Here is a 25,296-nt window from a genome sequence, read left to right as displayed (position 1 = left end):
GTCAGCGTGTCCCTGTCCTGTCCCCCCCCCAAGTGTCAGCGTGTCCCTGTCCTGTCCCCCCCCCAAGTGTCAGCGTGTCCCTGTCCTGTCCCCCCCCCAAGTGTCAGCGTGTCCCTGTCCTGTCCCCCCCCCAAGTGTCAGCGTGTCCCTGTCCTGTCCCCCCCCAAGTGTCAGCGTGTCCCTGTCCTGTCCCCCCGTGTCAGCGTGTCCCTGTCCTGTCCCCCCCCCCAAGTGTCAGCGTGTCCCTGTCCTGTCCCCCCCCCCAAGTGTCAGTGTGTCCCTGTCCTGACCCCAAGTGTCAGTGTGTCCCTGTCCTGTCCCCCAAGTGTCAGTGTGTCCCTGTCCTGTCCCCCCAAGTGTCAGCGTGTCCCTGTCCTGTCCCCCCAAGTGTCGGCGTGTCCCTGTCCTGTCCCCCCGTGTCAGCGTGTCCCTGTCCTGCCCCCCCCCCCAAGTGTCGGCGTGTCCCTGTCCTGTCCCCCCCCCCCAAGTGTCAGCGTGTCCCTGTCCTGTCCCCCCCCCCAAGTGTCAGTGTGTCCCTGTCCTGTCCCCCAAGTGTCAGTGTGTCCCTGTCCTGCCCCCCCCCAAGTGTCAGTGTGTCCCTGTCCTGTCCCCCAAGTGTCAGCGTGTCCCTGTCCTGTCCCCCCGTGTCAGCGTGTCCCTGTCCTGTCCCCCCCCCCAAGTGTCAGCGTGTCCCTGTCCTGTCCCCCCCCCCAAGTGTCAGTGTGTCCCTGTCCTGACCCCAAGTGTCAGTGTGTCCCTGTCCTGTCCCCCAAGTGTCAGTGTGTCCCTGTCCTGTCCCCCCAAGTGTCAGCGTGTCCCTGTCCTGTCCCCCCAAGTGTCGGCGTGTCCCTGTCCTGTCCCCCCGTGTCAGCGTGTCCCTGTCCTGCCCCCCCCCCCCAAGTGTCGGCGTGTCCCTGTCCTGTCCCCCCCCCCCAAGTGTCAGCGTGTCCCTGTCCTGTCCTCCCCCCCAAGTGTCAGTGTGTCCCTGTCCTGTCCCCCAAGTGTCAGTGTGTCCCTGTCCTGCCCCCCCCCAAGTGTCAGTGTGTCCCTGTCCTGTCCCCCAAGTGTCAGCGTGTCCCTGTCCTGTCCCCCCAAGTGTCGGCGTGTCCCTGTCCTGCCCCCCCCCCCAAGTGTCAGTGTGTCCCTGTCCTGTCCCCCAAGTGTCAGCGTGTCCCTGTCCTGTCCCCCCCAAGTGTCGGCGTGTCCCTGTCCTGTCCCCCCAAGTGTCAGCGTGTCCCTGTCCTGTCCCCCCAAGTGTCAGCATGTCCCTGTCCTGTCCCCCCAAGTGTCAGCGTGTCCCTGTCCCCCAAGTGTCAGCGTGTCCCTGTCCTGTCCCCCAAATGTCAGCGTGTCCCCGTCCTGTCCCCCAAGTGTCAGCGTGTCCCCGTCCTGTCCCCCCAAGTGTCAGCGTGTCCCCGTCCTGTCCCCCCAAGTGTCAGCGTGTCCCCGTCCTGTCCCCCCAAGTGTCAGCGTGTCCCCGTCCTGTCCCCCAAGTGTCAGCGTGTCCCTGTCCTGTCCCCCAAGTGTCAGCGTGTCCCTGTCCTGCCCCCCCCTAGTGTCAGCGTGTCCCTGTCCTGCCCCCCCCTAGTGTCAGCGTGTCCCTGTCCTGTCCCCCCCCAAGTGTTGGCGTGTCCCTGTCCTGTCCCCTCCCAAGTGTCGGCGTGTCCCTGTCCTGTCCCCTCCCAAGTGTCGGCGTGTCCCTGTCCTGTCCCCCCCAAGTGTCGGCGTGTCCCTGTCCTGTCCCCCAAGTGTCGGCGTGTCCCTGTCCTGTCCGCCCAAGTGTCAGCGTGTCCCTGTCCTGTCCGCCCAAGTGTCAGCGTGTCCCTGTCCTGTCCGCCCAAGTGTCAGCATGTCTGTCCTGTCCCCCCAAGTGTCAGCGTGTCCCTGTCCTGTCCGCCCAAGTGTCAGCGTGTCCCTGTCCTGTCCCCCAAGTGTCAGCGTGTCCCTCTCCTGTCCCCCCAAGTGTCAGCGTGTCCCTGTCCTGTCCCCCCAAGTGTCAGCGTGTCCCTGTCCTGTCCCCCCAAGTGTCAGCGTGTCCCTGTCCTGTCCCCCCAAGTGTCAGCGTGTCCCTGTCCTGTCCCCCAAGTGTCGGCGTGTCCCTGTCCTGCCCCCCCCCCAAGTGTCGGCGTGTCCCTGTCCTGTCCCCCAAGTGTCAGCGTGTCTCTGTCCTGTCCCCCCCCCCAAGTGTCCGCGTATCCCTGTCCTGTCCCCCCCCCAAGTGTCGGCGTGTCCCTGTCCTGTCCCCCCCCCAAGTGTCGGTGTGTACCTGTCCTGACCCCCCCCCAAGTGTCGGCGTGTCCCTGTCCCCCCCCCCCAAGTGTCAGCGTGTCCCTGTCCCCCCCCCCCCAAGTGTCGGCGTGTCCCTGTCCCCCCCCCCCCCAAGTGTCGCCGTGTCCCTGTCCCCCCCCCCCAAGTGTCGCCGTGTCCCTGTCCTGTCCGCCCAAGTGTCAGCGTGTCCCCGTCCTGTCCCCCAAGTGTCAGCGTGTCCCTGTCCTGTCCCCCCAAGTGTCAGCGTGTCCCTGTCCTGTCCCCCCCAAGTGTCAGCGTGTCCCTGTCCTGTCCCCCCCCCAAGTGTCAGCGTGTCCCTGTCCTGTCCCCCCCAAGTGTCAGCGTGTCCCTGTCCTGTCCCCCCCAAGTGTCAGCGTGTCCCTGTCCTGTCCCCCAAGTGTCAGCGTGTCCTGTCCCCCAAGTGTCAGCGTGTCCCTGTCCTGCCCCCCCAAGTGTCGCCGTGTCCCTGTCCTGTCCCCCCCCAAGTGTCTCCGTGTCCCTGTCCTGTCCCCCCCAAGTGTCAGCGTGTCCCTGTCCTGTCCCCCCCAAGTGTCAGCGTGTCCCTGTCCTTTCCCCCCCCAAGTGTCAGCGTGTCCTTGTCCTGTCCCCCCCAAGTGTCAGCGTGTCCTTGTCCTGTCCCCCCCAAGTGTCAGCGTGTCCCTGTCCTGTCCCCCACAAGTGTCAGCGTGTCCTTGTCCTGTCCCCCACAAGTGTCAGCGTGTCCTTGTCCTGTCCCCCACAAGTGTCAGCGTATCCTTTTCCTGTCCCCCCAAGTGTCAGCGTGTCCCTGTCCTGTCCCCCAAGCGAGTGTGTCCTGTCCCCAAGTGTCAGTGTTGTGTAACTTTTTCCAGTTACAGAACTTTTTGCATCGGATCCTCGGCGTGTAGACGAGTCCCCATCGCTGCTGATATCTTCCCTCCTCTGTGTACTTTGTGTTTATTGCATTTCTGTGGTTTTCAGTTACTTCTTACTTCATGAAAACGGTCTACAGACAGGGTGTCATCTGAGTATAGGCAGTCCCCGGATTACATACAAGATTTACGTTCTGTAGTTTTGTTCTTAAGTTGAATTTGTATGCAAGTCAGAACTGTATACTTAATAATTGTAACCCTAGTCAAAATTTTTTTGGTCTCCATGACTTTTGGATTTTACAAAATGTTGGGTTGTCATAAGAACCAGGATTAATAATTACATTTCATTACAGACACCGGTGATAACTGTTATAGCTGATTATTGTAGCCTAAGGATAAAGTACGGTAACTTACCAACATCCAGAGGTCCGTTTGTAACTAGGGGTTGTCTGTAAGTCTGGTGGACCACCTATACTGAGAATTTTACGTTTCTAGACTCTTAGATCTTTACTCCAGCTAAGTATTATAGCTTGGGCCCCCAGGAGCCCAGAAGCTGCAGGATTTCTGCTCCGGTTGAGGATTCCTGCAGAGCATCTCTTCCACATGACTAACCGTTGGCCCGGCGTCCGCAGCATTACTCACCCTGCTAGTTATGTCGCAGCTCTGTATCCTGCTCTATAATTTTTCCCTACGCTTCATTGTTCTAATCCTGGGGACTGATGAGGCCACAAAATGCCAGCAGAGGGGCACGGCGCCAATCCCCGACCCTTCTGTCACCTGATGGATTATGAGACTGTTATTATGTTACGTTACTGCTGACATTATTATATTGTTATGTTGCTGAATTGTTTTTTGTTTTTTCATATCATGTTGCTCATTTTGTGCCACCAGAAGGTTACATGAGACACATTTTTGGTCCTTGGTGTTGTTATTGACTATAGAACATCTTTTAAAGGTACATCACCCTCATTAGTTGTGGTCGGCTCTACAGGTGATGGTCGTGTTGTTTTTTTGGATTATTAGCTTATGGGTGGTGTTGTTCCAGTGTATCATCCTAGGGATAAGTGACTGCTGCCCTCTGCTGGTTTATTAATGGGATTGTGTCTAATTAAGGATGGTGGGTCTCCTTGGACGTCAGGGATCACTGCTTTCGTCTGTGTGATGTGACTCACTGACTACGCACAGGACTTAACCCAAACTGTACCGCAACCCTGCCAAAACCAGTACAACATATATAACAGAGCCCCCCGAAATATCAGCAGGTCTCAAGATGCTTCTGCATATTCCTCTATATAGGTTCAGCTTTTACAGGGAGGTGGGGTGGTACAGGGCTCTATATGATCCGCAGCTTCCATGCTGTATCTGTATGTCTCTGTCTATAGGTGCTGCCATACTCTGCACATGGAAGAGGGGTGTACAGGGCTCCATATTATTGGCATGTTCCATATTGTATCTATATGTCCCTGTATATAGGTATTCTGCACAGGGAGGAGGGGGGGTACGGGGCTCTATATGATCCGCAGCTTCCATGTTGTATCTGTATGTCTCTGTCTATAGGTGCTGCCATACTCTGCACATGGAAGAGGGGTGTACAGGGCTCCATATTATTGGCATGTTCCACATTGTATCTATATGTCCCTGTATATAGGTATTCTGCACAGGGAGGAGGGGGGGGGGGGGTACGGGGCTCCATATTGTATCTATATGTCCCTGTATATAGGGATCTATGGAGTGCAGGTTCACACTGAGCACATGTGACAGACGTGACAGAATCTGGAGACGGTCCATTGCGTTCTGCTGCCTGCAACATCTTCCAGTATTACTGGTCAGGCATTGGGTCAGTAATGGTTTGGGGGACACTCATCCTACCCTGTGCCAGCTAGGCATTGTACATAGGTCATACAGGCATGTGTAGGCCAAAAACAGTACTGAGCCTCATCAGAAGATAGCTCAGGCGTTGTAGGGAGGCCATACAGGCATGTGTAGGCCAAAAACATTACTGAGCCTCATCAGGAGTTTGAAACAAACAATAAGGACCGCAGAACAAGGGGAGGGAAAGGGGAAAACAACAAAGAATGCCATGAATGTGATGTGGGATCCCCACCTTTGTGCTAAAATGGCACCCCACCTATGATATGCGCATCTAGTCTAATACCTCAAAAAAACGGGACAGAATCAATGATATCACCCCAATAATTGTGGTGAAAGGAGGAAAGACTATACTCTTAATGGATATATAAAAGTTGAAACTTTATTAATACGATATAGATAAAACATAATACAACAAAATGTATATAGTACAGAGAAAGGACACCAAGGGTAAGATGTCCAGAAGATACAGGATGCAAATGCGGTGAATCACAGATAAATTGTAGTCCAAACCCAGGACAATATGAGGAACATTATCATAAAAGGTTTTTGCAAGGACAATGAATCAAAGTATATAGTGCAGGAGGAAGACCTCTGAAATGTCTCATGCATAGTGCATGTCATGCTGAGTTTCCTAAAAGATCATATATTAAAGTCCTTACCAAGTAATAAGGGTTTGACCGCACCCCCAGGCGCGCGTTTCGGGTCCAAATCAGCCTTCGTCTGGGGGTGCGGTCATCCCGGGCAGAGGAACCTCAGACCCTTATTACTTGGTAAGGACTTTAATATATGATCTTTTAGGAAACTCGGCATGACATGCACTATGCATGAGACATTTCAGAGGTCGTCCTCCTGCACTATATACTTTGATTCATTGTCCTTGCAAAAACCTTTTATGATAATGTTCCTAAAATTGTCCTGGGTTTGGACTACAATTTATCTGTGATTCACCGCATTTGCATCCTGTATCTTCTGGACATCTTACCCTTGGTGTCCTTTCTCTGTACTATATACATTTTGTTGTATTATGTTTTATCTATATTGTATTAATAAAGTTTCAACTTTTATATATCCATTAAGAATATAGTCTTTCCTCCTTTCTCATCAGGAGATTGCCGAGGAATTGTAGGGAGGTCATACAGGCATGTGAAGGCCACATACACTACTGAGCCCCATCAGGGGCATTCCCAGGCATTGTAGGGAGGACATACAGGCATTGTAGGGAGGACATACAGGCATTGTAGGGAGGACATACAGGTATTGTAGGGAGGACATACAGGCATTGTCGGAAGGACATACAGGCATTGTAGGGAGGACATACAGGCATTGTAGGGAGGACATACAGGCATTGTAGGGAGGACATACAGGCATTGTAGGGAGGACATACAGGCATGTGGAGGCCACATACACTACTGAGCCCCATCAGGGGCATTCCCAGGCATTGTAGGGAGGACATACAGGCATTGTAGAGAGGACATACAGGTATTGTAGGGAGGACATACAGGCATTGTAGGGAGGACATACAGGCATTGTAGGGAGGACATACAGGCATTGTAGGGAGGTCATACAGGCATGTGGAGGCCACATACACTACTGAGCCCCATCAGGGGCATTCCCAGGCATTGTAGGGAGGACATACAGGCATTGTAGGGAGGACATACAGGTATTGTAGGGAGGACATACAGGTATTGTAGGGAGGACATACAGGTATTGTAGGGAGGACATACAGGCATTGTAGGGAGGACATACAGGCATTGTAGGGAGGACATACAGGCATTGTAGGGAGGACATACAGGCATTGTAGGGAGGACATACAGGCATTGTAGGGAGGACATACAGGCATGTGGAGGCCACATACACTACTGAGCCCCATCAGGGGCATTCCCAGGCATTGTAGGGAGGACATACAGGCATGTGGAGGCCACACACTACTAAACCTCGGTAGTGCACTGTAATGTAATGCTGCACTGTACAAAAATGGTGCTGTGCCATGCGGAAAAGACTGTATGGAAGGATGTCGTGGCACTGTGCTGTACGGAGGTACAGAGGGGGCGCTGTGCTGCACAGGGGGGGGGGGGGTGCTGTACTGTAGGGTGGGAGCACTGCACTGTACGGAGGGGGCGCTGTACTGCACACAGGGTATGTGTACATGCTGTGCTGTACAGAGGGGGTTCTATACAGAGAGGGTGTTGTAAACTATATATATGGGTTGCTGAACTGTACGTAGGGGGAGCTGCGCTCTGAGAGAGCGGTATGGAAGGGGCGCTGCGTATGGTGTTCGCGCTGTGCTGTATGAAGGGGTGCTGTACTGAGGGGGTCCTTTACAGAGAGGACCTTGTACACTATATGTAGGGGGTCACTGTGCTGTAGGATGAAAGCTGACCGGTTGGGGGCTTGTGCTGTACTGTGGCACCTCACTGTATGGAGAGGGCGCTGTGCTGTAGGGTAGGAGCGCTGTGGTGTATATTGGGGTCCCTGTGCTATGTTAAGGGGAAACTGCAAGTTAAGCACCTGAAAGTGACACTCCAGGACCTTGGCTTATATTCACAATGGTGCCCCACCGCTGCTCATGTACAGCCCTTCCAAGGTATCTGAGGAGGCTGAACCTTGTTGTAGTGAAGGTTGTTGGCGCAGGCAGGTGAGAACAGGGTCAGTGGCGCAGCAATGTGTGCTGTGATAATTGGGCTCCGAGGAGTCGCCACCATCTGCTGCATGGATCATCTGTTCTCCTTCATCTGTGGCAGCGCTCCCAGTGACTATCCTCCCGGCCGCGAGTATAATGAGGGGTCTTCCCAGCATGCCTCAGGAGCACCCTCACCTACTCTTGTGCTCAGTGTCTCCCCCATTATGGAAGAGTAAGGAAGGGGAATTACAGTCACAGTCTCTGACTTTTTGAATCCATTAATAACATCCCTGACAACTATAACACTGCCCCCCAATGGAAACAATTGAAATGACAACTAAGTATCCTAGTTAAAAGCTGTCCTCGCCTAGTTCTCACAGCTGAGAGTTGTTAAATTTGTATCAAATTCCTTCCGAAATGATCTTCCTGGACTTCAGACTGATACATGTTCCCTGCACTGATACACTGTAACAAACTATATAACAAACTATATAAGGATATATATATAAGTAGAGAGGTTTGTACTGCTGATGAAACATTGCAACAAGAAAAGTTGTTACCATACAGATAGCAGCCAGTGTTATGTACCATCCATGGAGAGATGTGTAATTGGACCACTGTGTGTGTTGTTAGTAGCAGCAGGACTGTGAAATATGGATTTATATTCCCGGATTGCAGCTTCTGCAGGTGCACTGAGGGCATATCCTCACACTGCTGTGCTCTGTACCCTCTACAGCCAGTGTTATTTATTATCCTTGGAAAGATGTGTAATTATACCTCACTTTATATTGTTAGTAGCAGCAGGACTGTGATAGATAGATTTATATTCCAGGATTGTGGCTTCTCCAAGAGCACTGGGGGCATGTCCTCACACTGCTGTGCTCTGTACCCTCTACAGCCAGTGTTATTTATTATCCTTGGAAAGATGTGTAATTATACCTCACTTTATATTGTTAGTAGCAGCAGGACTGTGATAGATAGATTTATATTCCAGGATTGTAGCTTCTCCAAGAGCACTGGGGGCATGTCCTCACACTGCTGTACTCTGTGCTCTCTGCAGCCAGTGTTTATTAATTGTCCCTGAAGAGATGTGTAATCACAAATATGTCTATGTTGTTAGCAGCAGGACTGTCAAATATGGATTTATATTCATGGATTGGCCCTTTTCCAAGTGCATGGGGGGGGGGGGGGGAGGATTGTACTTTCACTGCTGTGCTCTCTGTAGAGATTGTTAAGTATTATCCCTGGAGAGATGTGTGATCAGACCTTTCTGTATGTTATTTATTAGATACAGCCCTCTGGGCCTCGGCACTTGCCAAGGTTTGCCCAGTGCTGGCTCCAGCTCTGTGTATGTTGTTAGTAGCAGCAGGACAGTGATGTGTCTCTGTGATCTGCTCTTTTTATTGAACTTTTTTATGCCGAGAGCACAGCAGTGTGAGGGCATGACTCCAGTGCACTTGGAGAAGCTGTGTTAGTTTACGAATCTCACCAAACACAGCAGTGTGAGGTCTGATTATACATCTCTCCAGGGACAATACATAACATTGGGGGCAGTCTGTATGGTTACACCTGCTGATGGTTTCCTTTAGAAATGTTAATTTGTAAAACATAGTGGGCCAGATCTATAATTCTGGCTGTGTAAGTTTTGTGTGGTGACCTACAGGTGCTGTTATTGCTTAGTCAGTTTGCGAAACATTTAATACAGAAACACAACAGAATTGTGTCGCACACTGTGGGGCACATTTACTTACCCGATCCGAGAAGTTCACAGAACAGTGCATTGTGCGGCGATTCACTAAGATTGTGCGCCCGATATCCTGCTTGTGTCGCTTCCCTGCTCAGGTCCCCGGAGTTCACCTTCTTCTTCCTGGTGCATGTAAGTGTTTTGTCTTGCGACACAATTTGAATCTTAAATCCTGCGCTCAGTCCAAATCAGCCAGATCGTCCGGAGGCCCACCCCCCACATTTCTGTCGCATGTAGGCAGCGCAGCTGCGCCCCAAAAAAAAAAATTTGCGTGCGACACAATTCCAGCGCAGACACCTTCTAAATACCTATCAAAGCCATGTAATACCCAAAACGGCGAACAGCCTGGCGAAAGTGCGATCTGTGACCCTTAGTAAATAAGCCCCTGTATGTTGAAAGTGCACATAAAAAAAGTTGGAGCGCAGTGCAGTGCATTGTGGTTCCAGATAATTGAAGACTGTGCCCCAGTACTCGGTAACCTAGCACACAGCACTAGTGAGGAAACTGCACTTATTCCAGACTGCGCTAGTTTTCATCTATGTGGCCCATTCTATGAGGAAGTTGCAGAATATATTTATTACACAGCGACTGGTAATTATTTACATGGGACTGCACCGCTCCTTTGATACCTTAATATAACCTTACCTTCCACTGATCCTTTCATTCAGAGATATCACCCCCCCGCCAGGAATAAGAAGATCTCCAGACGTTGCGGATCAATAAAATCTGAGTCTTTAATGTCTCTGCCCGGAAGAGCTGGTCGCAGCTGCCGTGTGAGGTTAGGACCATTTCACTGCCAGGCGGACCACCTGTATAAACAAGGTGTTCTGTACATGTAAATGTGATATAATAGGGGGTCCCATACATGTGATATAATAGGGGGGTCCTTTACATGTGATCTGATGAGTGGGGTCCTGTACATGTGGTTTGGTGAGGGAGGGGGGTCCTGTACATGTGGTATGGTCAGGGGGGTCCTGTACATGTGGTTTGGTGAGGGGGGTCCTGTACATGTGATATGGTCAGGGGGGTCCTGTACATGTGATATGGTCAGGGGGGTCCTGTACATGTGATATGGTCAGGGGGGTCCTGTACATGTGGTATGGTGAGGGAGGTCCTGTACATGTGGTATGGACAGTGGGGGGGAGTGTCTTGTACATGTGGTATGGTCAGGGGGGTCCTGTACATGTGATATGGTCAGGGGGGTCCTGTACATGTGGTATGGTGAGGGAGGTCCTGTACATGTGGTATGGACAGTGGGGGGGAGTGTCTTGTACATGTGGTATGGTCAGGGGGGGGGGGTTCCTGTACATGTGGTATGGTCAGGGGGGGGGGTCCTGTACATGTGGTATGGTCAGGGTGGGGGGGGGGGTCCTGTACATGTGGTATGGTCAGGGGGGGGGGGGTCCTGTACATGTGGTATGGTCAGGGGGGGGGGTCCTGTACATGTGGTATGGTCAGGGGGGGGGGGTCCTGTACATGTGGTATGGTCAGGGGGGTCCTGTACATGTGATATGGTCAGGGGGGGGGTCCTGTACATGTGGTATGGTCAGGGGGGTCCTGTACATGTGGTGTGGTCAGGGGGGTCCTGTACATGTGATATGGTCAGGGGGGTCCTGTACATGTGATATGGTCAGGGGGGTCCTGTACATGTGGTATGGTGAGGGAGGTCCTGTACATGTGATATGGTCAGGGGGGTCCTGTACATGTGGTATGGTGAGGGAGGTCCTGTACATGTGGTATGGACAGTGGGGGGGGGGGGGGTCTTGTACATGTGGTATGGTCAGGGGGGGGGGTTCCTGTACATGTGGTATGGTCAGGGGGGGGGGGGGGGGGTCCTGTACATGTGGTATGGTCAGGGGGGGTCCTGTACATGTGGTATGGTCAGGGGGGTCCTGTACATGTGATATGGTCAGGGGGGTCCTGTACATGTGGTATGGTCAGGGGGGTCCTGTACATGTGATATGGTCAGGGGGGTCCTGTACATGTGATATGGTCAGGGGGGTCCTGTACATGTGGTATGGTCAGGGGGGTCCTGTACATGTGATATGGTCAGGGGGGTCCTGTACATGTGATATGGTCAGGGGGGTCCTGTACATGTGATATGGTCAGGGGGGGTCCTGTACATGTGGTATGGTCAGGGGGGTCCTGTACATGTGATATGGTCAGGGGGGTCCTGTACATGTGGTATGGTCAGGGGGGTCCTGTACATGTGATATGGTCAGGGGGGTCTTGTACATGTGGTATGGTCAGGGGGGTCCTGTACATGTGGTTTGGTGAGGGGGGGTCCTGTACATGTGGTTTGGTGAGGGGGGTACATGTGATATGAGGGGGTCCTGTACATGTGATGTGATGAGGGGGTTCTAGTACATGTGATATATTGAGGGGTGTCTAGTACATGTGATGTGATGAGGGGGGTCTAGTACATGTGATGTGATGAGGGGGGTCCTGTACTTGTGATGTGATGAGGGGGGTCTAGTACATGTGATATATTGAGGGGGGGCCTGTATACCTGTGATATGGGGTGGTGGGGGTGTTTGTGTATTCTATGTGTTAGCGGACAGCACCAGGCCTGTAGAGGTCACTCTGCTTCTATCAGTTTATAGATTCCTGTCCGGCAGTGAGCCCCTTTATACTGTAGACAATGCTGATGGGTTGTCTGGGTTCTGGGAAAGATGGGTTACTTATTAACATTGGCACTGTATTCCATCAGGTTGTTGGGGTAGCACTACTACTCCCATCATTGATGGCGCCATCCTGCTGCGTGCTGTTTTCTTCTGATGTCAGCCAGCTCTGCTCCTGGGTGTAGCCTGGTTATAGCAGGCATTGTCATCTGCCGCAGAGGGATCTGTCACAAGATCAGGAGAGCCACAAAGTTCAGGGGACTCCTCCTTAAAGGGGTTGTCCTCTATGTCTATGTCTTCTACGTGTCTGATTTCTTCTTCTGTGTTGTGTATGGTACTGCAGCTCATTAATAGAAGTGCAATACCACATTCAAACATTAGACAGGGTGGCGCTTCAGCTCTAGTTTTCCAATGCATAGTCTGGACATTCCCTTTAAGGACTGCGGCTATCCCCGTCTCTCTGGCTGTGTCTGACTGGTCTGATGTAATTAAGTCTGATGCGTTGGGGCAGCCTCAGGAATCTCAGAGAAGCCTCAGAGCCGCGTCCTCTTCCTGATCCATCACTTGTGTCCTAGGGCCGCATGTTCCTGTCATTACAGTTGGGTACAAGTCAGGGGTCGACAGGCGGCACCCCGGACCCCGCAACGGTCCCCAGCCCCCTCTGCACACCAGTCATTAAGTGTCTTTAGAGAGGAGAAGAGTCAGCAGATTCTGTCCATCAATTATTAATGATCCCCGAACAGAGACTGGAGACAAGTCCAGAGCCACAGAGGAGAACTCCGCAGCCCCGACCCATGGAGGACCTCCAGCTCCAGGACAACGGGCTCTGCCACTACGCCCAGAAGATCACCGCCTGCTTCGGAGTCCATGGTAAGGAGCACAGCACTAGGGGGCAGGGACAAGACACTTCCCACAAACCAGTGACATCCACATACTTGGAATAGGAGAGTATCGCGTCCAACTGGAGGATGTAGCAGAGCTGAAAGTGTAATGTATCTTGTTTATTGGGAGGGTAGGACCTGCAGTCCTATGTAACACCACAGATAAGAAAGTGAACAGAACAGATTATTTAAAATATTTTTCCTGCAGTCCTATGTAACAACACGGATAACACAGTGATATATCTCTGAATACAGAGGATGTAGTAGATATCACCTACATAGGACTGCAGGTGACATTCACTACATGATCTGTACTTAGAGAGTTAGCACGTTGTTGTCTATAGTGTTACATAGGACTGCAGGACACATCTACTAAATGATTCGTATTCAGAGAAATCACTGTGTTATCTGTGTTGTTACATAGGACTGCATGTGACATACTACATGATGTGCACTTGAGGAGCTATTATTGGTTTATATGTGGTGTTACATAGGACTGCAGGACACATCTACTACATGATCTGTACTCAGAGATATCACTGTGTTATCTGTGGTGTTACATAGGACTGCAGGTCACATCTACTACATGATCTGTACTCAGAGATATCACTGTGTTATCTGTGGTGTTAGATAGGACTGCAGGACACATCTACTACATGATCTGTACTCAGAGATATCACTGTGTTATCTGTGGTGTTACATAGGACTGCAGGTCACATCTACTACATGATCTGTACTCAGAGATCTCACTGTGTTATCTGTGGTGTTACATAGGACTGCAGGTCACATCTACTACATGATCTGTACTCAGAGAGATATCACTGTGTTATCTGTGGTGTTACATAGGACTGCAGGACACATCTACTACATGATCTGTACTCAGAGATATCACTGTGTTATCTGTGGTGTTACATAGGACTGCAGGACACATCTACTACATGATCTGTACTCAGCGATATCACTGTGTTATCTGTGGTGTTACATAGGACTGCAGGTGACATCTACTACATGATCTGTACTCAGAGATATCACTGTGTTATCTGTGGTGTTACATAGGACTGCAGGACACATCTACTACATGATCTGTACTCAGAGATATCACTGTGTTATCTGTGGTGTTACATAGGACTGCAGGACACATCTACTACATGATCTGTACTCAGAGATATCACTGTGTTATCTGTGGTGTTACATAGGACTGCAGGACACATCTACTACATGATCTGTACTCAGAGATATATCACTGTGTTATCTGTGGTGTTACATAGGACTGCAGGACACATCTACATGATCTGTACTCAGAGATATCACTGTGTTATCTGTGGTGTTACATAGGACTGCAGGTCACATCTACTACATGATCTGTACTATGTTATCCGCAGTCCCATCTAACACTTGTGATAACCCAGTGATTTAGTATATTGTGTTATCATTCAGCTGCGGTGACAGTCTCAGCTCTGCTATATATCTCTTGTTATTATTACGATCTATGGATATATCTTCTCATCTTCATGTTTCTGGAGTTTGAGGTCCTGTGTTCACATGACACATATGGGCAGATTTACTTACCCGATCCGGCAGGGTGTTGTCCGACGAGGATTCGGAGCTGCCGCGATTCACTAAGATCATGCGTCCAATTTCCTGCATGTGTCGCTTCTCCGCTGAGGTCCGCCGGAGTTCACCTTCTTCTTCCCGGTGCATGTAAGTGCTGATCTTGCGATACAATTTCATTTTTAAATTCCAAGGTTTGTCCGAATACGTCGGGTTGTCCGACGGCCACACCCCCCGATTTCTGTTGGATGCAAGCTGGCGCAGATGTGCCACAACCCGATTGCGTGCGCCAAAAACCCGGGGGAACTTAGCGCAAAACCAAAATATTCTGGAAACCCACCAGAATCGTGGTCCGCGGACCCTTCGTAAATGTGCCCCATTGTGTAGGATGCTCTGCTGTGTGTGACGTTTTGATGTCTGGGGGTTCCCGCTGTTTATAATGGGATCTCACCTCCTGTGTACAGAGTCTCCACGATCAGCTGTGTCTCAGTTGTATCAGGTTCTGGGAAAGTTGTGTATTGGGTTCACGTGGAAGCTCTTCCAGTCTCTTTATGAGGGGACTAGCTCACCTGTTGCTTCATCATTAGGTATGTTTGCCTTTCTGAAGTCTGGGAAAGCTGGGTGAACGCTTTCTCTTTAAGTTCCCAGGGACAGATGGATGGCGGTATTATCCTCCTGCATTGCAGATCTGATAGGGATGATGTTGGGATGACGTCGCCCAACCACACCCTGCTGCCGCCGCTGCTGCAGTTCACCCTCGTGGTCACCTATATGTCTGGCGGCCAAGTACACGACCATAAATCAGGACGCGGCAGGCGACCGGTCACGACTAATGGAGGAGGCGGAGCCACAGTATTTGGTGATGGAGAGAGATCTCTGTGGTTTCTTCCCCTTACCTCAACCACACTGACACATCTCCTCCCCTTGTGTGAAATGTAATGGCTGCTGGACTACTAGTCTCAGCAGATACAGAATACATTATGGACTGAGGATCATGTACCAGTCAGATCTCCAATCATCTCGTACCGGTCAGATCTCCCATCATCCCGTACTGGTCAGATCTCCCATCATCACGTACTGGTCAGATCTCCCATCATCATGTACTGGTCAGATCTCCTATCATCTCGTACTGGTCAGATCTCCCATCATCACGTACTGGTGAGATCTCCCATCATCACGTACTGGTCACATCTCCCATCATCACGTACTGGTCAGATCTCCCATCATCCCGTACTGGTCAGATCTCCCATCATCCCGTACTGGTCAGATCTCCCATCATCACGTACTGGTCAGATCTCCCATCATCACGTACTGGTCACATCTCCCATCATCACGTACCGGTCACATCTCCCATCATCACGTACCGGTCACATCTCCCATCATCACGTACTGGTCACATCTCCCATCATCACGTACTGGTCACATCTCCCATCATCACGTACTGGTCACATCTCCCATCATCACGTACTGGTGAGATCTCCCATCATCACGTACTGGTCACATCTCCCATCATCACGTACTGGTCACATCTCCCATCATCACGTACTGGTCACATCTCCCATCATCACGTACTGGTCACATCTCCCATCATCGCGTACTGGTCAGACCTCCCATCATCATGTACTGGTCACATCTCCCATCATCCCGTACTGGTGAGATCTCCCATCATCACGTACTGGTCACATCTCCCATCATCACGTACTGGTCAGATCTCCCATCATCACGTACTGGTCAGATCTCCCATCATCACGTACTGGTCACATCTCCCATCATCACGTACTGGTCACATCTCCCATCATCACGTACTGGTGAGATCTCCCATCATCACGTACTGGTCACATCTCCCATCATCACGTACTGGTCAGATCTCCCATCATCACGTACTGGTGAGATCTCCCATCATCACGTACTGGTCACATCTCCCATCATCACGTACTGGTCACATCTCCCATCATCACGTACTGGTCAGATCTCCCATCATCACGTACTGGTCACATCTCCCATCATCACGTACTGGTCAGATCTCCCATCATCACGTACTGGTCAGATCTCCCATCATCACGTACTGGTCACATCTCCCATCATCACGTACTGGTCACATCTCCCATCATCACGTACTGGTCACATCTCCCATCATCGCGTACTGGTCACATCTCCCATCATCCCGTACTGGTCAGATCTCCCATCATCACGTACTGGTCAGATCTCCCATCATCACGTACTGGTCAGATCTCCCATCATCACGTACTGGTGAGATCTCCCATCATCACGTACTGGTCACATCTCCCATCATCACGTACTGGTCACATCTCCCATCATCCCGTACTGGTCAGATCTCCCATCATCACGTACTGGTCACATCTCCTGTTTTCTACTGTTCACATCTCCCGTGAGATCTCCCGTAGTGTACTAGTGAGCATCGTCTACCGGTGAGACTTCCCGTCATCTACTGGTGAGACTTCCCGTCATCTACTGGTGAGACTTCCCGTCACCTCTCTTGACCTCCCCTGACCTGCCTTTCTATACAGGTACAGCATTCTATACAGTTCTATACAGACCTTAGTCTTAGACTTCTCTCTGTGGTCCTTCTATACCATCCCTTCTCATCCATCTGTATAGAAGGAACCACAAAGAGAAATATAGTTTCTCCATAACTATAGAAGGAACCACACAAAGACGTGTAAGACCAAAGTTTCCTCCACCTGTATAGAGCAGTGATGGGGAATCTTTAACAGTCTGAGTATCCAAACGACAACCAAAACCCACTTATTTATTGCCAACATGGTAATTAAATCAGTAACTTATTGCTGCCTGCTCTGTCACAGCTTTCAATTGTATCAGCATCCTGAGGACACCAATACAGTAGAAAGAAAGTGGAGAAATGTGGTGTATTATTGTAGCTTCCTTCCAGGATCCCCTGTACAAGAAGAATCAAGGGGTCCAAAACAAAAGCTCCAATGGTAATTCCGCTCTGTCCGCACCCTCTCGCTCCCAGTAGTCTAAGGCAGTCCATGATGTGTGTTTGAGACCTGAGCGTGGCACATCCTTGGCTTTCTCGGACTGCAGGAGGAGGAGGGAGGCATGGAGTCCTGTCTGCCGAACTCTGTGCTAGGGTGAAAGCCATGGTGCCCACAAAGGGTGCCATAAGTTTGCCACCACTCTTCTACAGAGATGGAGGAGACTTTAGTCTTACACTTCTCTGTGTGGTTCTTCTATACAGATGGAGGAGACCTTAGTCTTACACTTCTCTGAGTGGTTCTTCTATACAGATGGAGGAGACTTTAGTCTTACACTTCTCTGTGTGGTCCTTCTATAGAGCTGGGGGAGACTTTAGTCTTACACTTCTCTGTGTTGTTCTTCTATACAGATGGAGGAGACCTTAGTCTTACACTTCTCTGAGTGGTTCTTCTATACAGATGGAGGAGACTTTAGTCTTACACTTCTCTGTGTGGTTCTTCTATAGAGCTGGGGGAGACTTTAGTCTTACACTTCTCTGTGTGGTTCTTCTATACAGATGGAGGAGATTTTAGTCTTACACTTCTCTGTGTGGTTCTTCTATACAGATGGAGGAGACTTTAGTCTTACACTTCTCTGTGTGGTTCTTCTATAGAGCTGGGGGAGACTTTAGTCTTACACTTCTCTGTGTGGTTCTTCTATAGAGCTGGGGGAGACTTTAGTCTTACACTTCTCTGTGTGGTTCTTCTATAGAGCTGGGGGAGACTTTAGTCTTACACTTCTCTGTGTGGTTCTTTTATACAGATGGAGGAGACTTTAGTCTTACACTTCTCTATGTGGTTTTTCTATACAGCTGGAGGAGACTTTAGTCTTACACTTCTCCATGTGGTTGTGTTGTGACATATCATCCACTTTCACTCTCCTTCTGCTGCTGTAGACTCCGCGTCTGATCCATCTGCTGGGATTATTTTCCTTATTGACATCTGCTGATTACTTGTAGTTTCTGGGCTACAGCGGTGGATTATCAGCGCAGATGGCGCAGTCCGTCCGTAAATCCCAGACTTGAAGGATATCATCATTTTTTTGTAAGACGTTTGGTGGTAATCCTCTTACTTCGTTTTCCTTACACCCGGATCCTAATCTCTTGGGTCCATGAGACCCTCAGACAGGACGGAGTGCTGCGCTGTCACGCTGTAACGCTGCGGTCAGGTGGGTTATGGGATGGGGTCATGTGTCCCGGCTGTAATCCCCTGCTGGTAATCTTTGTCTCATCTTAATCTCCTTCACCAAGGAAGCAGGATCCAGTCTTTAGGAGCCGGCGGTGAGGACAGTGGGGGGATCAGGCTCTGGATCCTGAAGAATGGCGCCATCCTACCTTGCTGTCCGCCCTGTACTCAGACCCTTGTAAGGTGCCAGGAGGGCACAGGCCCAGAGGCTCCGTCCAGATGATGCCATCATTTCCTCGGAGTCTGAATGCACTCGGGAGACTATGCTCTTCTGGACGCAGCAAAGATGTCCCCAGTGCCAAGAACAAACCCGCCAACACAGTGAAGCGAATGTCCATCATAGAGGACGGCGAGATCGCGGAGGTCCTATACCTCATCCCCAAGCAGAGCATGCTCCAGCACATGCCCTTCATCAACCCAGATGACTACTACCTGTGCGAGGAGCTGAGCAGCCTGCCCACAGGACTGGGTGAGTGCACCCTCCACCTGCCACTGACCGCCCTCTGGACACAACACCACGATGGCCATTCATAATGGGTTATAGAGATGGCAAAATAATAGTGGATAATATCTTTTTTTTCCAGTGATGCCCCTCTTCTTTGTAGATTCTATGATGATTTAACAGGAACCGGTCAGCAGGTGTGACCAAACAGATTGCAGCCAGTGTTCTGCGTGGTCTGATGTTTAATCACTGTTATTAGTAGCAGCAGGACTGTGATATATGGATTTATAGGCCAGGATTGTAACTTATCCAAGTGTACTGGGGGCGTATCCTCACACTGCTGTGCTCTGTGCAGCCAGTTTTATGTATTGTCCCTGGAGAGATGTGTGATCAGACCTTTGTGTATGTTATAAGTAACAGCAGGTCTGTGATATATGGATTTATATTCCAAGATTGTAACTTACAAGTGTACTGTGGGTGTATCATCACACTGCTGTGCTCTGTGCTTTTAACAGCTCCACAGCACCTGACCCCTAGTGATGTGTCGTTTGCGAACGAGCCGGCTCTGTTCAGTGAGCCGATGGCTCACTTAACTCTGCCCCTAACCGACTCACCACGCCCCCTTTAACCCACTACAATCTGGTTGAAAGTGGTGTGGAATGGGGTTATTGCCTGGCCTGCGGCTCCCTATTATGTATTTGATAGGAATCCGTTCAGGAGCCAGAATAGCCGGCTCTTAGTGAGCGGAGCCTAATGAGCCAGCTCACTAAGAAGAGCCGGAATTCCCATCACTCCTGACCTCTGCTCTGAGTGACTTCTGTAATATCCATCCAGAAAGATGCTACAACCTTTTTTTCATGTGATAGTGGTGACACATTAGTGTGCGGTGGTGCTGTATACCAGCCATGATATATACTGTGTCGTGTATATGGTGTTTATGGTAAGGCTGCAGGTCCTCTTGTCTTTTCTTGTTGTTCCTGGTGATGTTCCTGTGTCTCATAATCTTAAATCTGTTTGTTGTCCCTCAGGGTTTGATCCTGATATGTATCCGCTCCCTGCAGCTGCTGTAGGATTATTATAGATTCTGATAAATTGTGTAAGATATCCGAGGGGTAGGGGACAGGCCCCTCCCCTTATAGCAGGGGATCGGAGGCTCCACCCACATGACTGTCGCTTTGAGGCCTCTGATGCATTTACTCAGGTGTCTATATCAATTGTGGGCCTTAGAAAGTTACAAATTTCATAAAATTTGGGCAAGAATTTGCACCACAAAGTTGTTGACTTTTTTGCTTTCCAAAATGGATACACATTTCATCACAACTTTTTTGTATATTTTTGCCCAAAATGCACAAATTGCATAAAAATGTGAGCATTAATTATTAAATCTCCCTTAATGTGTCGGGGCTGTGCAGCGCTGCTCATCCAGGGCCACCTGGTGCATGAATAGAAGGCTAAAAATGTTGGAAGACAAATACATGCTGTCTGTGTAATTTAGGTCCCACAGAATGGACCATGACTTTTTTTCGGATGAGGTTCTGTGTCCCTGGGCTTGAGCTGTAGTGAGGCCTCTTCATGATGGTGGTCAGCGTGACGTCCGGCCGGGCTATGTTTAGCTCAGTGCGGTATTAGCGGAGGTCACATAGGTCAGTGTTAAGTAATTGGCTAAGACAAATGACCCGGAAGAGAGGGACAAGTGCAGAGATACATTGTAACCAGATACATTGTAACCTGACTGTAAATTCTTCTTTCTGTGCATATTTCTATTGTAATCCCCATTAGAATAATGGACTCCATAAGTGGCATTGCTACACGGTGTACATCCTGTGCCATGTATGCTTTCCTTGAACAGCCGTTCGAGGGGGAATACTGCTGTGTGGGGTGTGTGAAAATTGCTCATCTGGAAGCCCAGATTCTGGATCTAAATGAACAAGTTTCAAGGCTGCGGGCAATTGATAATATGGAACGAAGTTTGCTGCTCCTGGAGCACAAACTCTCTGGGGAAGATGGGTGTGGGGAGGGAAGTATGGAGGTGCAGAGTGAGGGGGCAGCTAGTTGGGTAACATGTAGAAGGCGGGGTAGAGGGAAGAGTTGTAGAGAGTCTAGTCCTGATCTGGTGCACCCCAATAAGTTTGCCAGGCTGGCGGATGAGGGGGATATCAGCTCTGGGGTAGCAATGCTGCAGAAAGATGTAGCCGCTAGCAACCAGGGGAATGTGTGCTCCAGTAAGAAGGGTAATGGGAGCACAGGCAAGGTCAGACAGGTGCTGGTAGTGGGAGATTCCATTATTAGGGGAACACACAGGGCAATCTGTCACAAAGACCGTGCATACCGAACAGCTTGTTGTTTGCCGGGTGCTCGGGTTCGGCATGTTGCGGATCGGGTTGATGGATTACTGGGAGGGGCTGGTGAGGAACCAGCGGTCATGGTCCACATTGGCACTAATGACAAAGTAACAGGTAGGTGGAAGGTCCTTAAAAATGATTTCAGAGATTTAGGCCATAAGCTCAGGGCAAGGACCTCAAAGGTAATTTTCTCCGAAATACTGCCTGTACCACGTGCCACACCAGAAAGGCAGTGGGAGATCAAGGAGGTAAATAAGTGGCTCAAAAGTTGGTGTAGGAAGGAGGGGTTTGGGTTCATGGAGAACTGGGCTGACTTTTCTGTGGGCTACAGGCTCTACAGTAGGGATGGGCTGCACCTCAATGGGGAGGGGGCTGCTGTTTTAGGGGAAAAAATGGCTAGAAGGTTGGAGGAGTGTTTAAACTAGAGACCTGGGGGGAGGGCAACTACACTTGTGCAGGGCAACTAGACGGTGTACATAGAGAGCTGGGAAGAGCCATAGTCCATGGGGGAGGAAGGGGGGCTGGAATGAGATTGGGAAATAAGGACAAAAGGAATATGGACAGGGAAAACCATATAAAGTGTATGTACACAAATGCCAGAAGCCTCACAAACAAAATGGAGGAACTGGAACTCTTGATGTTGGAACGGAAATATGATATAGTGGCTATCAGCGAGACATGGCTGGACAGTAGCTATGACTGGGCTGTTACTATAGCTGGTTATAGTCTTTTTAGAAAGGATCGTATAAATAAAAAAGGGGGAGGGGTTTGTTTATATGTGAATTCTTGCCTCAAGCCCGTCCTGCGAGATGACATCAGTAACGCAAATGTGGAGTCCCTATGGGTGGAGATAAGGGGAGGGAAAAAGAATAATAAAATATTACTAGGGGTTTGTTATAAGGCTCCAAATATAGTGGGGGCAGCAGAGGAAATGCTGATAAGTGAAATGGATGCGGCTTCAAAGCATGGTGAAGTACTTATCATGGGGGACTTCAATTACCCAGATATTGACTGGGGGGCAGAAACCTGCAGGTCCTTCAAAGGTAGCAGGTTCTTGTCAACAACAAAAGACAATTACCTGTCGCAACTAGTCCTGGAGCCAACAAGAGGGGGGGCACTGCTGGACCTTATCCTTACCAACAGACCTGATAGGGTATCAAAACTACAGGTTGGGGGGAACCTGGGGAATAGTGATCATAATATCATTGATTTTGTATTACGCTTTACTAAGCATGTTAGTGAAGGGGCAACCAACACTCTAAACTTCAGGAGGGCAAATTTTCATCAACTAAGGGAAGACCTTAAAGGCATAGACTGGGATAATGCTCTCAAAGACAAAAGCCCCCCCCAAAAATGGGACTTTTTCTCATATATTCTGAAAAAGTCCTGTGAGAAACACATACCTTATGGGAAAAAGCATAAAAGGAACAAGAAAAAGCCTATGTGGCTAACTAGTCTTGTAAGGAAAGCAATAAGCGAGAAAGATAAAGCGTTTAAGGTGCTAAAACGTGAAGGTAGCGATGAGGCATTACAGGATTATAGAGAGAAAAATAAATCCTGTAAAAAGCAGATAAAGGCCGCAAAAATAGAGACTGAAAGAAATATTGCCAGGGAGAGCAAAAATAATCCCAAATTATTTTTCAAGTATATAAATGATAAGAAACTAAAAACAGAGAGTGTGGGTCCCCTTAGAAATAACATGGGGGTCATGGTGGAAGGAGATGAGGAAAGGGCAAATCTACTGAATGTCGCCTTCTCAACTGTCTTTACCCAGGAAAATCCCCTGGTGGAAGACACAATGAGGAATAATGTAAATTCTTTTTATAATGTCAACAGTTTAACCCAGGAAGAGGTACGGCGCCGCCTCGCAACCACTAAGATAGATAAATCACCTGGGCCAGATGGCATACACCCCCGGGTTCTGCATGAATTATGTACGGTGATAGACAGACCGTTATTTTTAATATTTGAAGATTCACTGAGGACTGGTTATGTTCCACAGGAATGGCGCATAGCAAATGTGGTACCAATATACAAAAAAGGATCAAATAGCGATCCTGGAAACTACAGACCCGTAAGTCTAACTGCTGTGGTGGGGAAAATATTTGAGGGGTTTATTAGAGATGCTATCCTGGAGTATCTCACTGTGCACAACCTTATAACCCAGCGTCAGCATGGGTTTATGAGAGATCGGTCCTGTCAGACTAATCTGATTGGTTTCTACGAGGAGGTAAGTTCAAGACTGGATCTGGGGGACGCTGTGGATGTTGTATATCTGGACTTTTCAAAGGCATTTGACACCGTGCCACATAAAAGGTTGGTATATAAAATGAGACTGCTGGGAATAGGAGAAAATCTGTGTATCTGGGTAAGTAATTGGCTTAGTGATAGAAAACAGAGGGTGGTTATTAATGGCACATTCTCCGATTGGGTTGATGTTACCAGTGGAGTGCCACAGGGGTCAGTATTGGGGCCACTTCTTTTTAATATTTTTATTAATGACCTTGTAGTGGGTTTACACAGTCAAGTTTCAATATTTGCAGATGATACTAAGCTGTGTAAAGTAATAAATACTGAGGTCGATAGTTTAGCATTACAGAGGGATTTGTGGAAGCTTGAGGGATGGGCAGAGAAATGGTTGATGAGGTTTAATGTAGATAAATGTAAAGTTATGCACTTGGGCCATGGAAACAAAAAGTATAATTATGTTCTAAACGGTCAATTACTTAGTAAAACTGAGGCTGAAAATGACTTGGGGGTATTGGTGGATGGTAAACTTAATTTTAGTGACCAGAGCCAGGCGGCTGCTGCTAAACCAAATAAAATAATGGGATGTATCAAGAGAGGAATAGATTCTCATGATAAAGACATAGTTCTGCCCTTATACAAATCCCTGGTCAGACCACACATGGAATATTGTGGACAGTTTTGGGCACCAGTGTATAAAAAGGATATAGTAGAGCTGGAACGGGTGCAGAGGAGAGCAACCAGGATTATTAGGGGAATGGGGGGACTAGAATACAATGACAGATTACAAAATTTGGGATTATTCAGTTTAGAAAAAAGACGACTGAGGGGAGACCTCATTACAATGTACAAATACCTGAACGGACAGTACAAGGATCTCTCCAAAGATCTTTTTATACCTCGGCCTGTGACCAGGACAAGGGGGCATCCTCTACGCCTAGAGGAGAGGCGATTCTACCATCACCATAGACAAAGGTTCTTTACTGTAAGAGCAGTGAGACTGTGGAACTCTCTGCCGCATGAGGTTGTTATGGCGGACTCTATGTACATGTTCAAGAGAGGCCTGGATGCCTTTCTGGAGAGAAAAAATATCACGGGTTATGGGGATAAAACATTTATTTAATTCTTGAAGGTTGGACTTGATGGACTTGCGTCTCCTTCCAGCCTCATATACTATGATACTATGATAGCAGGAACTCAGGGCTGTATCCACGTAGGAAGACATAGAGGACCCCCGGAGCTGAATACACCAGCTACAGCTCTGCTTGCTGTCATGCAACAGGTAGTTTCATTGTTTACTTCCTATTGATAAACACCAGTCCATGGTCATGTGATGTCACACAGGTGCACAGCTCGTTACATCAAACGGTGAAATCAAAGCTGTGTGACATCATGACCATGGACCGGTGTTTATCTATAGGAAGTAAACAATGAAACTACCTGTTGCATGACAGCAAGCAGAGCTGTAGAAAACCGTGAAAGTATATTGGAAAATTGTACAAATTGTATAACTTTTTACACAAACAATATTAATTATTTGCTGCAATGTGCTTAAAGTGGACAAGCCCTTTAACTCCTTCACGTTCTGCGCTGACATGTACGATGTGCAGGCTTTATGAAGAGGGCTCACGGGATGAGCCCTTTTCATAAAGCAATGGGGTTTCCTGCATATTATA

General features: G+C 49.1%; 1 protein-coding gene across 23 annotated transcripts in view; it reads left to right on the top strand.

Annotated features, from left to right (window-relative positions):
• Positions 1 to 25,296, top strand: part of ABLIM1 (actin binding LIM protein 1) — a 139,362-nt gene that overhangs the window by 13,226 nt on the left and 100,840 nt on the right. For 15 of the 23 annotated variants that reach the window (XM_072129377.1, XM_072129353.1, XM_072129357.1 and 12 more), the window contains exon 1: positions 18,654 to 19,058. The exons of 1 other annotated variant lie outside the window; for it this stretch is intronic. In XM_072129377.1, the coding sequence (XP_071985478.1) occupies positions 18,809 to 19,058 (250 nt within the window). In that variant the 5' untranslated portion in view covers positions 18,654 to 18,808. Of the gene's footprint in view, positions 1 to 12,688; positions 12,847 to 18,652; positions 19,059 to 25,296 lie in introns of those variants that run through there. 7 more of the 23 variants (XM_072129363.1, XM_072129356.1, XM_072129355.1 and 4 more) reach the window with 3 other exon arrangements.

This window comes from Engystomops pustulosus, chromosome 11, assembly GCF_040894005.1.
Source record: "Engystomops pustulosus chromosome 11, aEngPut4.maternal, whole genome shotgun sequence".
Taxonomy (NCBI): domain Eukaryota; kingdom Metazoa; phylum Chordata; class Amphibia; order Anura; family Leptodactylidae; genus Engystomops; species Engystomops pustulosus.
This window is presented reverse-complemented; position numbering and strand designations above follow the sequence as displayed.